This window comes from Electrona antarctica, assembly GCF_951216825.1.
Source record: "Electrona antarctica genome assembly, chromosome: 14".
Taxonomy (NCBI): domain Eukaryota; kingdom Metazoa; phylum Chordata; class Actinopteri; order Myctophiformes; family Myctophidae; genus Electrona; species Electrona antarctica.
This window is the reverse complement of record NC_136795.1, coordinates 15,928,107-15,942,459: the sequence shown is the minus strand read 5'-3', so window position 1 is coordinate 15,942,459 and position 14,353 is coordinate 15,928,107. Positions and strand designations below refer to the sequence as shown.

Below are 14,353 nucleotides of genomic sequence, written 5' to 3'. Positions count from 1 at the left end.
TACACCTGCACTCAATTAGGTTGATTGAGAATCAACTGCTGTCCACACAGCCAGGCTGCTTAAACCAGTGGTTCTCATTCTCAAACTTGAATTTGAAGTATGCCTAGACCACGGCCCCCATAACAGTCTACAAATGGAGTTACAGACCCATCCATTTGGTTCCTAAGTAATCATTTATATTAGTTCGGGACACCCTGGATTCCCCTTAAGGACCCCTGGGGGAGTGAGGGTCCCCGGACACCACTTTGAGAACCATTCACTCAAACCACATTGCTTTTCTCCCTTTCCTAAAATTCCTGATTAGCAGCACCCTCCTACACCTGCAACTGCAGCATACTGGCACAGCCAGTTTAGGACATTATACGTTTGACTACTGCCTGGCAGAACCCCTAATCCCCTACATCTCACTGATCTCAGTGAAGGTTTAATTTGCATGAAAACAGTCAAATGTATACACACACAGACAGTGGTTGAACGTTTAGAGCTGTGTCTCTAATATAAAATGCACCCTCTTATTAACGTGGGAGTGGACAAATATGCTGGCTTTATGTAAATGTATGTTTATTTAAATTGGACAATTTGGAAATCAATTAACAACCCAAAACAAGGACAAATATGTCCTCAAATGGTACTGCATTAGCGTAAAAACAGGCATACAGGATTCTACAAGATAAAACAAAATTAAAGTGAGCAGAGGATATTGTAGCCACCCTGTTACATTCCTGAAGAAATGATAAATGTAGGCCCTAATGAGTTGTAATGGCACAGTAACATCTACAATAACCATGGAAATCCAAAGCACATACAGCAACACATAATGAGCTCATGGACATAGAGAGCTGTGTCCTGAACTACGGTAGGCCAAATGGCAATAAATAAATAAATATCATGATTAAAATAATGAATTGCAGTGAGTTAATCGCAATTAAATTAGTTTACATTGACAACCTATAGTCTCACGATGCCGTTGCCTCCCACAAATTTTAAATCATTTGGAGACTGTGTGTGTGTGTGCGTGCGTGTCTGTGCGCGTGTGTGTGTGCGTGTGCGTGCGTCCGTGCGTGCCTGCCTGCGTGTGTGCGGGCATGCGTGCCTACGTCTGTTTTGTGCGTGTTGTGTGTTTATGGGAATTTTGCACTCTATGCAGTATATAATGTAACTACTACTAATTACATGAACATGTACTGTATATAAACAATTTCTTGATCACGTACTCTGTTGATGTTTGTCAAACATTGATGGCATTTACCTTGACCTTGTACTGGATCCAAGTTTCTGCTAATGCAAATACATCAAATAGTGAACACGATTAGATATTTTGAACGCATACTTATTGTGCGTGATAATCAACCTTTTGTATCTTGGACAGAATTCACTCCTGTGTGATCAATAAATCTTATCTAATCTAAAGGAATTGGTCTCTAGTATCTGCACTGGCACTGTGCCACTGTGCCAATAAGCGCCATGAGAAGGCTTGAAGGAGTTTTTGTTTGTGTTTCAAAGATGACCTAAGTCTAAAAGAAATGAACTCTTTATTGTAAAGGCTATGGGGAAACAAATAATCTTGACTTAAGTAAACAGAACAAAGGATCACATGGATCACAAGGATAAAAAAAAAGAAGTCCCATTTTCCATGAAAATTATTGGAGCATGCTCATAACTTTAAAAAAAAAAGTTAGGGAAGCCACAGCATTTCAACAGTATACCTGCATGTGTAGTAAAGACATTGAAACCCTCTAGAGATCATGATAATTATGTAAATACTAATGTCTGTAGGGAACTGTCACAACTTTATCAGCAATAACTACAACTGTGTCCTCCTGTGTCACATTTGAACTGGTGGGTCGGTGATATTGTTGGTGTCACAGCATTCCACCCGGTGATTGATTGATTGATGTCATCTGGTGGCTTGGAGGTGTCACAGCGCTCTACCCTGTGACTTCACATCCACCTTCAGTTTTTGCTTCTTCATCACCGCTTCCAGTTCTGTGGCTTTGTGCACATCCTGGAAAAGATGAGAAGAGGATAATGGAACTGAACATGGTTGGATTTACCATAATTCACATGGTACTGTGATTTGTTCCTTTACTCAAGTGCATTAAGTAGAGCAAAATGACCCATGTGGTCCTGAATATGGTCAATGCCGTAGAAGCTCACAACAAACTCACAACGCGTTGCAATATTTAGTCTATTTTCAAATAGACGAAATATAAAACATTGCTGGGGACCCTCTGGAACGCCCTCAATAACCCCTGGGGGTCCCGACTCCCCAGACCTCACAGTGAGAACCAATGCTTAACACAACCCAGGCACAAACAAAAGTAATATCCTGTGCTCTTCAATGCAAACTAAATCCAACATTCAGCGAAGTCAGGGGGAGCTAGGGGTACGGCCGTTCCCCGGCCCGGGACTCCAGGGGCCCGGCCTTCCAGCTGTCAGATGATCACGATGACACAGTCACAGACCTTTACTTGGTCACTTTGCAAGGTCTGCCTCTTGGTACGAGCAGCAGGCAACAGCAGGCCCATTCAAAGCATTATTTCAGGGTGCTACAAATGTCTAAGTAGACTTAGATTAGATTAAACACAAGCTTTTAGCCATGCATCTGTGACTTAAACAATGTACACACTTTAGAAGTACGTTAAACATGGAACCATGGGTGAATCATTACCTCAAGTAAGGCCTTCTGTACCATGATCTGACTGTAGACTCTGGCACCCTCTTCTGGTGAGACTGTACGGAGCTCCTCTTTATTCAGAGAGAAAATCTGTGCAGCACTTAAAATACCAAGAAGCTGAATAGTCCTAAACAGAGGGGACAAGAAGTGAAAATGTCATTCTCAGGATGAACTGTTCCTTACAAAATAGCAATGTACAAGCCAGGCTTAGAGATAAATATCCATGTAATTGATTGATTTGAATTAAACTAAATGCTTCCACCAAACCTGGCAGAAGCTATGATAAATAATGGTGTAAATTGTGTAACAATCATTGTGTAAAATAAATTCCATCCCTGTCTTTGAAACAATGTTTACCTCACTTATTTCATGTTGGTATAATGATACCAAAGAAGGGGTTCTGTCTAAGATAAATAAAGAAGACATGTTTGTGTGCTAAGCCTTAAATGGTGGAGAGGTGGCATCACATTCTAAAGCATTAAGACAACATAAGAGGGATAATAAAATGGTAAAAAGTAGCCTTTCCTTAAATTTTCCTTATGCATATGTAAATGAAAAGGCAGACATCAGAGCTGTTCTAACCACTTAGAACATTCGCCCCCAAAATAGAAGATCTGCAACAAAGCTAACGTGTGCGTTGTTGTGAGCTTGTAGATCATATATTTTTGGCAAAGAGATTTTGTGTAGACGGGGGGGGGAAACCCAGCAGTAAACTCACTCCTGACTGAAGCCTTTGCCGCTGAGCCAGGCAGCCACTTGGGCAGGGGAGGAGTGGTAGTCCAGCGGGGCGGACGTGTCGGATGTACGCGGTATAACCAGAGGGCGGTTTGAGCCTGACTTCCCATTGGCCAGCCGGTGTTGAAGCTCATCATTCACATCATTCATGAGGACTGTGCACAAAAACACGCATACATGCAGAGACAAAAAAAAGCACACACATTAACAAACATGGTATCGGTAGGCAGCAATGGCTTTTCAGGCTGCGACCCCTCAAAATAATAATTATGTTGTAATTACTAATTATGTGGACTGGGGACCACCCCACGCTGACAAGCCCAAGAATTGTAGGACATTTTGTTTGACTCAACTCCACAGATAAATATTGTGAAAAAATGTCTTCTATTATTTGACAATTTTGCCAATGTTTGACCAGTTCTTATAGTATAATAGCTGATTACTTTTAACACAGTAATGGTCTTTTTCTATATTCAATTTTTTTGTTTCACCCCTCCCCCCCACCTTGAGAACCACTGATTTAAAACATTTAAATTAAACACGGAGGAGTACAGTAGATTGGGGTCCTTCAAATGAAAAAGGTTGAGAACCACTGCACTTGTACTGTATGTTAGATGTTAATGGGTTCATTACCTCGATCTCCTTCTCCCTGTAGTGTTGTAGCACTTAATGATGTGTGTCCTGTAGAAGGACTGGTGTCATTTGGGCTTGTCTGCGGAAATGAGAACTACATGGAGGAAAACGACCAACATTTTAGAATTTCTGTTTAATGTCAAAATGAGGCCAAAACAGTATTGCATTGTATAACATTGTGTACACAGTTAATTCCTCACTGTTAATTGATAGTACATTTGTAACTCTTTGGTCGTGTACCTTTTGTGTACCTGTATGTCCCTACACAGTGATTTTATACTAACAAGGCAAAGCAGTGTGTGTGTGTGTGTGTGTGTGTGTGTGTGTGTGTGTGTGTGTGTGTGTGTGTGTGTGTGTGTGTGTGTGTGTGTGTGTGTGTGTGTGTGTGTGTGTGTGTGTGTGTGTGTGTGTGTGTGCGTGCGTGCGTTACCATCGGGCTGTGTCTTTCACCATTATTGAGAGCAGACAAAGGCTCCAGGATATTATGGGGCACAAAGCCTATCTGGTCAAAGCGATTCCGACATTTCCACCAGCGCTTTGATGACTCGATTACCTGGAAAAAGAATAGACAGGAAATATGTGTTATTTAACTAATATGTCAAAAGATTCTAATAAATAAAGTGATCGTTGATAACTAATGCTATGAGTGAGATCTATACCTCCAGGGTTTCTCCTTGCAGCACTGAAAGTTCACTGCTGTTCCTGGCCACAAAGTCATAGCTGCAACAGTAGTGTCTCTCGCCCTCCGGTGGTAGACCATTGCTATGGTAAACCAAAGATGAGAGACATCATTCAAACAGTTTCAACAGTGATACTCAAACCTTTTCATTTCAATGACCCTAGTTTGGTATGCATATTAGGCCACAGACTGCCATAACTCTGAGAGTGTTGGACCCTTATGTGGGTCCATTTGAGGGTGCATTTGGTTCCTAACAATCAATAATTTAGCTGTGGACCCCCTGGAACACCCTCAAGGACCCTTAGGGGTCCCCAGACCCCACTTTGAGAACCTCTAATGTATATAATAGAATCTTTCATATTCACCTGTTGGGACAGCAGACTTAGAACCAATTTGAAAATGAGGTTTGAGATAACGTGAGATGTTATGGCGCAGTTCAGAACGTCTTTGCTAATATAACTTTCTATTACTGTACAGAATTCTTACGTATTTGCCAAACAAAGAAACAGTAACAACTAGTCAGCATAATTTATGTATCAATACAGTATGAAATTCTTGTTTAGCAGGCTTATCAACTGGCACAGTATCAGAAGATTAAACAATCAATCAAACAAACCAGTGTTTGAATGCAATCAGTTTGAATCAATTCATCTGAATAACTGTGTGTTTACTCTTGTCGCTGTACATGGTTCATAATAGTTACATACTCCCACCTACATCTACTGATTGTTTTGCTTTGAGGTGTTTAACCACTTGAAGCCTCAGCATACCTATTCTGGGGGAGTGGAGGGCAATTGCCGAAAATAGCTAATGTACAAGAATATGTCTTGTAGATCAGCTATTTTCAGCAAAGACGCTCGGTGTAGAGGCAGGGGAATATGAGCGGACCAAGTACGTAGTCATGTAAGTATACAAGGCTTAAGTTGTTAAGCTTAACCATTTGAGCCAGATTGATTTAACGTGTACCAATGCAACATATTTTGTTTATTTCGTTCATTTTTGAAAATCATCCATGCCCAAAATAAGGATACCTAGTTGAAATTGGTTAAGTCACAAAGACTATAAAATAGGGGGGACAAACATTAGTCAAAATTAGAAGATCTACAAGCTCACAACATGGGCTTGTAGATGTAACTACAAGCCCTACAAGTAACTACAAGTAACTAGTCTAGGGGTTTTAAGTGGTTAAAGAACAAAAAAACATACAACTCTCCTGTTATTTTCTCTGACTTACAATTCTTCAGTTGTCTGCACAGTGGAGACAGGCCTCATTGAAGTGTGTCGAGTGTTTTCCTGCAGATTGAGTCACACAGCTGGATTAGCCAACACACTGACAGTGGAGGAAGATGTATTCATAAAACTAGTAATATGTCAGCGTATAAATACTCTGTTACAAGTAAAAGTCCTGCATTCAAAATGTTACTCAAGTAAAAGTATCGTGCAAAGATAATTATCAAAATATACTTATATTATTGGATTATGATGCAGTAATGTTAATTAGTGTTCATAGTTTAATACTTTCAAACTGGTAAAGGGGCAACATTTATTATTATCTGACTAGATTTAGATTAATAATCTGAAATCTGTCAGATAAATGCAGTGAAGTAAAAAGTACATTATTTACGGCTGAAATATAGCAGAGTAGCAGTATAAAGTAGCAAAGTAAAATGTGAAATTCTCACAAGTAAAGTAAAAGAACCTCAAATTTGTACTTAATAAAGCTATAGTTTAATAAAGGTACATAGTTTCTTTCCATCACTGTATATTGACCTACAGTACACATCAGAATGAGTTATTCATATATGATTATTATGTGAAATCTTCCTTACAGTACAGTACAAGGGGCTCTATGCACACAGAATAACTCTTCCTACTTCCGGGCCCCTTCTTTACAGTCCGGCAGCCAGGGTTGTGGGGTGGGAAATTTGGTATATAGTTTTTTTTATTGGCCTAAAATATTGTCTATATACATACATTCATGAATCCACTTGCTGACCGGCTGTCGGTATTGAGCAATTTATTTATAGGGGTTTATATGTGACCATACCATTGACATCCTATATAAGGCAAAAATTTCAAATTTTCATTATGCTTTAAAAGGGATATTTCACTTTTGGTCATTTTATCATCTACTCAGGCTTATGTGAACACCACAGACAGGTTTTAAGTTGCTTGATTCAGTATTAGATATTTGGTATTCATTTTCGCTGCCCCGCCCCCATCCTATACAAACCCATTGTAGCTTCAAACTCCATTTTAACCATGATAGATTAATCGAAAACACCTGGCCACAAATGGCCCTGGACCTGTACAGGGCCATTTGGAACCCACTCAAGGTGTAGCAGAGAGTTTCCAGTGAGCCAACATGCACAATAGAGCGTCGCAGTCCCGCCTCCTACCCTGGACCAGGAAATGAAACCCAATGCATTTTCCTCATAGACATTTCTTAAAGTATTTATTTAAAGACGGTTACGCCGCGGACAAAGCCAACTCGAGTCGTGACAACTCATGACAACACAAACAATATTTTGGACCAAACAAATAATTAGAAAGAAGAAAACATTTTTTTTGTTGTTTTTCTTCTTTGTAATTATTTGTTTGGTCCAAAATATTGTTTGTGTTGTCATGAGTTGTCACGACTCGAGTTGGCTTTGTCCGCGGCGTAACCGTCTTTAAATAAATATGGGAAAAATGCATTGGGTTTCATTTCCTGGTCCAGGGTAGGAGGCGGGACTGCGACGCTCTATAGCAGCACCCTGACTCTGTTTGACAAGACTGGAACAGAGCCTTAATTAGTATCATCGGTAACATCTGTGAAGGAAGTAGGGAAGGGGCCCAAGTTCTTTCTAAAATGGAGTGTATGCATAGAGGCCATTACCTCATCAATGACATCCTGTTGGTGCTGTGACTCAATGGGGTCCGAGCTGGAGGCCTGTGGCTGCCACCCATCCAGGAACACAGGTGTGTATGGAGGAACTGACACACTGAGCTGGGAGCTGGCAAACAGAGCAGAGGTGATGCATTGAGAAATCGACAACCTTTACTCCACTGAAATTATACACTCGCTCGGGTAGGGCTGGGCAATTATCCAGACATAATATATCGAAACCAGTATTTAGAACCAACCACCGACTTATAATCGAATAATCGAGAAGCAAGGTTTTCCTGATAGCCTACCCTACAGTATATCAACATAGACAGCAAACACACACACACACACACACACACACACACACACACACACACACACCAATGTAAAGTCCAGTAGGGCCCTAGAGATGTCCAGAGTTCCTTTTCTTCTTCGTTCAAATGCTCCTGAAGCAGCGACACGGCACCCTGGGTCAGAGCCGGGCTAACCACCGTTGCCCCCAACTCTGGTCCACCCGTCGTTTTCACCAACTGTGAATGGCAAGCAAAGGAAACACTATATTATAAAATTATAAAATGACATTAGAATGCATAAAACAAGTAAAATGTATGGATACAGTTACAGTGCAGAAGACAACATGGGAGTTAACCACGACAGAATCCTATGACAGTGTCTGACGTATGACAGACAGACAGACAGACAGACAGACACTGAGGGACACGGACGAGCAGAATACTAGACAAAAGGAAATCACTCACCAGTCCGAGAGGGACAAAGACATGATGTAGCAAATCTGGTGAGTTAGGCTCTGAAATGGAAGACTTGAGACGGTCCTGAGAAAAGAAAAGAAAAGAAAAGAAAAGAAAATCCACAAAACATTATTTTCATCTTTCATGAAGGAAAGAATCACACCCGTGTGAAGTGAGGGGTGCTCTTATCATCATACGTCATCATACATCATCTCATTCTGGCCAATCACAATTTGCGTCCTCACTTTTGTCTTCAATGTTTGTGTTTAAACTATTTTTTTACAGTCTATGGTTTACACTGACCCTCAAAGCTGGACATAGGAGGGGCTGTCGCCCCTCAAAAAGTGAGAAGCAAACCTGGCAAACCAAGTTGTATGTCATGTATTGTTTGATTGACAGTAGAAAATAAGTGTCATCTCTGAGGACTAATCTCTGCTCACCAAAAGGCTGAGGGAGTATTTCATTTTCTGAAAGATGTCCACAAATTCCTCCTGCGGTGGAGGGCTTGCCTTCAGCATCAACAAATCATCTGCATAAAGGAAAGATGAACCACTATTGTTATAATCAATGCAACTGTGATTTTGAAGATTTAAAACAATGCAATGCAAGTGAGTTGAATGAAGTAGTAATTGTCTCCACTCTCAAATTCCACTCACTCACGCCCGCAAGAACACACACACGCACGCACACAAACCAACCAACCAGGCCGGCTCAAATATTTTATGTCAAGGGCCCCCTCAAAATACGGTGGAGATATCTAATGCCATACAACACAATCTAGTGTGTTATATGGCATTGAAAATATGTTTTGAGTAAAATTCCAGTGGAACTCCTAAAGCACCTGTTCGTTCCTTCCTTATAAGGCTACTGGTCGCCCCTAACAGGGTGGCATAGGAAGACAGAGTTGATCCTATATTACAGTACATGTATGTTCACAATGCTAAGAATTTGTTTTTGGTCTCTTGGGGGCAGTGGTGGGAAAAGTACAGTAGTAAAGTATCAATACAACATATTCTGTTACAAGTAAAAGTACAAAAGTATTCACATTAAAATGTACTGTATGTAATGAAAGTCAAAGTACTCATTTAGCAGAATGTAATAAAAATCACACCCGTGTGAAGTGAGGGGCGCTAATATATTAAATTCTAACTCATGTTGATTAGGTGATGTAATGGTGATGTAAAACAGACACAAACATTAAACGCCATTAACAATAAAGAGACAATATGATGTAATGAGGCACATTATTTGTCACATTTTTTTGGTGCACGGCACCGGCACGCAACTAAACATAAATTACCCTGAATTCATTAGTGACACTTACCATCCTGGCTCTGTTTTTTCTTTTTCTTTTTCTGTTTCTTCTTGTTCCTCTGGTTGAGGACACTCTGAGCTTCGGCTGTTTGTTGCAAGCGTCCCATGAATCTCTCCATATCGTCAAAACAGTGATTCAGGAGTTCCTAGAGTAGGATTTATAAATTTTATTTATGACAATTTTACAAACTGATTGAGGGCATTGCTTAAAGAAACCAGATGTTTTGCAGTGGTTCCTACATGTTGTGCCGGGTCAGACTGGGGTGCCGGACCGTGAGACAAGTCCAGTTGTGCATTGGGATTTTGTGGCAACTACACGTTATTATTGCAATTTACGTATATATACGTACAAATATACAAAAATAGATGATTTAGTAAATAAAATTCAAAATGTATAGAGTGATAGCATAATTATGTTATAGACAAAAACGCTCATCACAAAACACAATCACCTAGGGCCTAAATTCGACGATCTTGGAGTGGTCTCTACCTGGTACGGTATTCCTAAACATAACCTCAGTAAACTATGCCTAAACCAGTAAACCTAAACTTATTCCTAACCTTAACCCCAGGAAGATGCTGCCAAAACGTAACCCTATTCCTAAATTTAAACCTCAGTAAAACTATGCCTAACCCTAAAGTTAGAACTTAGTTCTAATCTTCATCGTCAATAAAACAAATACAAGAATACAAGAACCGCCACAGCGTGAGGTCTGCGAAAACAATACATTTTCTGTTTGGTATACATGAAAGGTTTGTGAGGTATGGCCAGCTATGGCCATCCCCAAACATCAATCAATTGATCAACTCTTAAGACTTAAGTTAATTTGGTGATGTTACTGTGTTTGTTTGAGTGATTACGGTAGTTCATTATGGGGATACAGTATAATGCTGCATCAAGCATGTGATACAAGGTAGGTCTATATACACTGTGGCACACATGCATTCTCTCTTTTTTTCCGCTCCCAGTGCATTTCCTGTATTTAGTGCATGGAATAACTAAATTCAGAAAAGAGGTCCTAGTTATCATTGCTACTCTTTAAAATCCTGTGTTCATTTAATTCTAAAATGGACCCGTCTAGTCTACACTTTTATTAGTGATATACTGAATAATTTACTGAAATACTGAAGATTTTGCTGTATATACATCTGCTACTGAGATCAAGCATATATATATTGTAGCACAAGTTAATACATTTTGACTTGGAAATGTTTTTTTAAGATTGTAGGAAATACATACCACTTCTCTTTCTGCATTCAGTGTAGATGTGTGTTTCAGCTCGCCACTGTCGCCATTCACTGAAAGGTAGAAAATAAAATAGCCATGAATATTCAAATCAATTAATTTACATAATTAACATCATTCATTGCATCAACTGCTCTTTTCAGTCCTAGTTCTCAAACACACACACACACACACACAAACAAACGCACACACACACACACGCACGCACGCACACACGTGAACATACCTTTTTGTAAGCTTGTATAGACAGGCATGATCCCAGTAGGAAGCGCCTCACCCGGATTACCTATCATGACTCGGATACCTGAAGGCTTCCTGGCAACCGGTGGAGGACAGCTTGCAGACATCTATTGTGTATTGTGTATTGTGTGTTGTGTGTTGTGTGTTGTGTGTGTGTTGTGTGTGTGTGTGTGTGTGTGTGTGTGTGGTGGAGGGAGTTGGACAGATGAATATAAAAATAGAGAAAGCATGTACATCTTTGCACAATCAGAGGAATGTGAGGGAAAACATCACAATACTTGTCATAATGACTAAGTTAATTTAAGGTCTATAGAAAGCATTTTGGGAACATATGATCAAAAAATGTATAAATTAAACCATATATTGATGATGAACCAACCCCAGAACTTTGCTGTTCTCATGTACAGCCAACTTTGTGTACGGTAACCTAATATCTGTGGTAATTGTATGCACAGGACTTTGAGAAGCAATGGTATACTGCTGCTACACACATTTCCTACAATATTTAGTACAACATATAACATGTAATATGAATATATGTCTGATAAAACCTGCTCTGCAGACAAACAAAACCTTAGCAGTATATAAACAAATCACAGACCGATACTGCCATATTCCCCACAGTGGGGTGGTAAGAATGTGGCTTGTCATCTTGTGCGTGTGTGCGCATCAGCGCATGTATGTGTGTGACATACAGTGTATGTGACATACAGTACAGGAAAAACCACTGTCAGAGATTGATATGCACTATACAGGTATCCCCAGCAGCAAGTATAATACATTTAATTCATCATTGCATAATCCCACACCACCACTTTAACCACCACTGTAGCTAAATTCAGATTTTTGAGGGCCTCCATTCCCTCCAATACGTCTTTCTATCCATGTATGCTATGACCTTCTTTTCCCCTTAAACCCTACTGACCGGGGTCCCCCAGGGCTCTATACTTGTACTCCTACTTTTTACCCTGTACAGTCTACACCTAATGTTTGCTGAAAGGAGCCAATCTATGAGCTGAGACGGCCCGAGAGCTTGTAAATTGGCTATTTTCGCCAAATGTACCTGGTCCAGGTACATTTGGGATTTTACTAACTTCACAAACGTAATCCACTAACTACAAAATGTACACACGGCAATAAGGTAAAAAAATACAAATAAAACTTCAGACAATCTTATTGTTAAGGCAGCGAAACAAGAGAGGTGTCACACTATCTGACTAGAAGAAGCGTTAACAACAATGTGGTTTGTCCTCACTCAGCAACACATATCTGACAGGAGACGGCTGACACACATACTGTACAACAGGTGTATCATTCTCCCTCTCTCTCTCCCTCTCTTTCTCTCTAGTTAAACAATAAACAATGTTAAAGCATGTACTGCAATCACTGTACCTTTCAGCGTTGTTTGAGTCCACAGCACAAATAGAATCCAATCCGCTCATTGACTTGTAGTATGTGCACTGAGCTTAGCTGTTTACTCCACTACGTCCCACCTTCTTGAGATATGCAGGGAGGAACGAGAAAAACGAGTCTCACTCTCCCTCTCTGACACAATCTCACCCTCCCTCTCTCTCCCCTGCATCAATAAAGAGCCTGTCCTTCTCTGTGACACTAAATGACAGCCCATGGCTTCTGCCAAGGGGATGATGTGATCGGTATCAGATACCATTCCAGAAATGCAAGTCTCCCTCTAACACCTCCACCTTCATAGGTTCTGGATGAGCAGGCTTCCAATGAAAGGTATGAACGTGTTTGACATTGACATAGGGTGTTGCTCTATACAGTAGATTGAAAAATGTGGATAGAGATATTATGGTTATGATCAATGGATCTCTACCATATAGAAACCACATATTCAGTGTAAAGGGGGGAAATTGAAAATTGTGCACCATGTAATTTATGAGTGCAGATACACACACTGAAATATATTGATAATTAACAGTGACACGGACACACTAATAACCAGATATACAATGCAGAGACAGGGACACATTTCCAGTATAGCCTACTGTAGGCTTCAGGTCATATCACTCTCCACACTTCATCAATTTCACAATGACACATGAGATTGCCATTGATAAATTGCAACTACATTTCTGACACGAAAAAAAGAACAACAACATATTGGTGGCAGTTGGCTCTGCAATCTACTGTAAGTATTTATTCAAGGTTGATGGTCAACACTGTATCTCTGATAAAATTGAGTCAACACAATGCAAAAACAATGTGCATTAGGCTTTAGGCAACACCTTTTGGAACACAGATAAAATGGAATGTTTTGTTTTGTCCTGGATTTGTAGCACAGCTGCGCCCTCTGTTGGACTTGCTATGAACTGTTGAGAGGAATGCTGGCAAAGTTTGGAGAATTGAACATACCGGTAAAGCATGATTTCCAATTTCCCCTCATCTAAATATAGCCTAAATATTAGGTATATGTCTACTTACTTCTGTCACCCGCTTTGATTCTTCCACACGTTTGAACTTTGAACTCGCATGGGCCCTGTTTCTGATAAGACGTTTCAGTAAGAAGATGATGAATAATAGATAATAGATACTATTAATAATAATTGGTAGTCTTTGCGCTTGCCAAATAGAACAGAGCTGAGAACGAGAAGGCGTCGCATCCGTGTTGTTTGATGTGTTCTTTTTGGCAAGCGACAGTCCTCCTCGTGGGAAGTATAAACACAAGGCGTGCAAGTAGGTGGGGTTACGTGGGCTGGGCGGGGTGGAGAGGGGAGCCTCAGGGAGCCTCAGCCAACAACATCATTCCTGCTGCGTGAAAAGTTCTAAAATAATAATAATAATAAATAAGCAACGAAGGTCAATGCGTGGGAAATGTGTTATTTCTAGACTAATATCGTATATGTAATAATATCCTCTAAACACAACAAAGCATGCATTCATATTCATAAGCATAGCCCTAAAACTGTGTAAAATTCACGATTGGCGTGTGGGCGTAAAAAAAAAACATGCAATTCTATCTGGTGAAACATTTTACCTAAAATCACTGAAGTTGTAAAACTGTTTCCCCCCCTTCGTTAAGTTTTTGTTTTGTAGTGTGTGTGTGTGTGTGTGTGTGTGTGTGTGTGTGTGTGTGTGCCAGTCACATTATCCACACTGCATGAGTGCGTGGTCGTGGTGGGGCAGGGCGTCAAAAGTTAAGACGCAACACCCCCATGTCTCCATTGGCCCTGGGTTTCATCTCAGTTTA

The 14,353-nt window shown here is 40.3% G+C and overlaps 2 protein-coding genes across 4 annotated transcripts in view; both read right to left on the bottom strand.

Annotated features, from left to right (window-relative positions):
- Window positions 1-14,353, bottom strand: part of kcnj12b (potassium inwardly rectifying channel subfamily J member 12b) — a 214,749-nt gene that overhangs the window by 17,187 nt on the left and 183,209 nt on the right. The gene's annotated exons all lie outside the window — the stretch shown is intronic.
- eps8l1a (EPS8 signaling adaptor L1a) lies at window positions 556-13,848 on the bottom strand. 3 transcript variants are annotated; one of them, XM_079519659.1, is made up of 15 exons: window positions 13,588-13,848; window positions 11,129-11,249; window positions 10,897-10,955; window positions 9,667-9,802; window positions 8,783-8,871; window positions 8,352-8,426; window positions 7,975-8,123; window positions 7,603-7,720; window positions 5,959-6,017; window positions 4,705-4,807; window positions 4,476-4,598; window positions 4,046-4,139; window positions 3,396-3,567; window positions 2,672-2,804; window positions 556-2,005 (listed from the first exon to the last, which is right to left on the bottom strand). In XM_079519659.1, the coding sequence occupies exons 2-15, from the start codon at window positions 11,247-11,249 to the stop codon at window positions 1,919-1,921; spliced, it is 1,518 nt and encodes a 505-aa protein (XP_079375785.1). In that variant the 5' UTR covers window positions 13,588-13,848; the 3' UTR covers window positions 556-1,918. The 3 variants fall into 3 exon arrangements, with proteins under 3 accessions (XP_079375785.1, XP_079375787.1, XP_079375786.1); XM_079519661.1 differs by having other exon boundaries at window positions 4,046-4,124; XM_079519660.1 differs by lacking the exon at window positions 13,588-13,848 and adding an exon at window positions 12,535-12,617.

What these genes read in the sequence shown, in the direction of transcription:
- eps8l1a (XM_079519659.1), bottom strand. Translation starts at nt 11,249, where the DNA reads ATGTCTGCAAGCTGTCCTCCACCGGTTGCCAGGAAGCCTTCAGGTATC. An exon ending in AATACTCCCTCAGCCTTTTG is followed by an intron (nt 8,427 to 8,782) that starts GTGAGCAGAGAT and finishes TTCTTTTCTCAG; the next exon opens with GACCGTCTCAAGTCTTCCAT. An exon ending in TGCAAGGAGAAACCCTGGAG is followed by an intron (nt 4,599 to 4,704) that starts GTATAGATCTCA and finishes TTCTTTTTCCAG; the next exon opens with GTAATCGAGTCATCAAAGCG.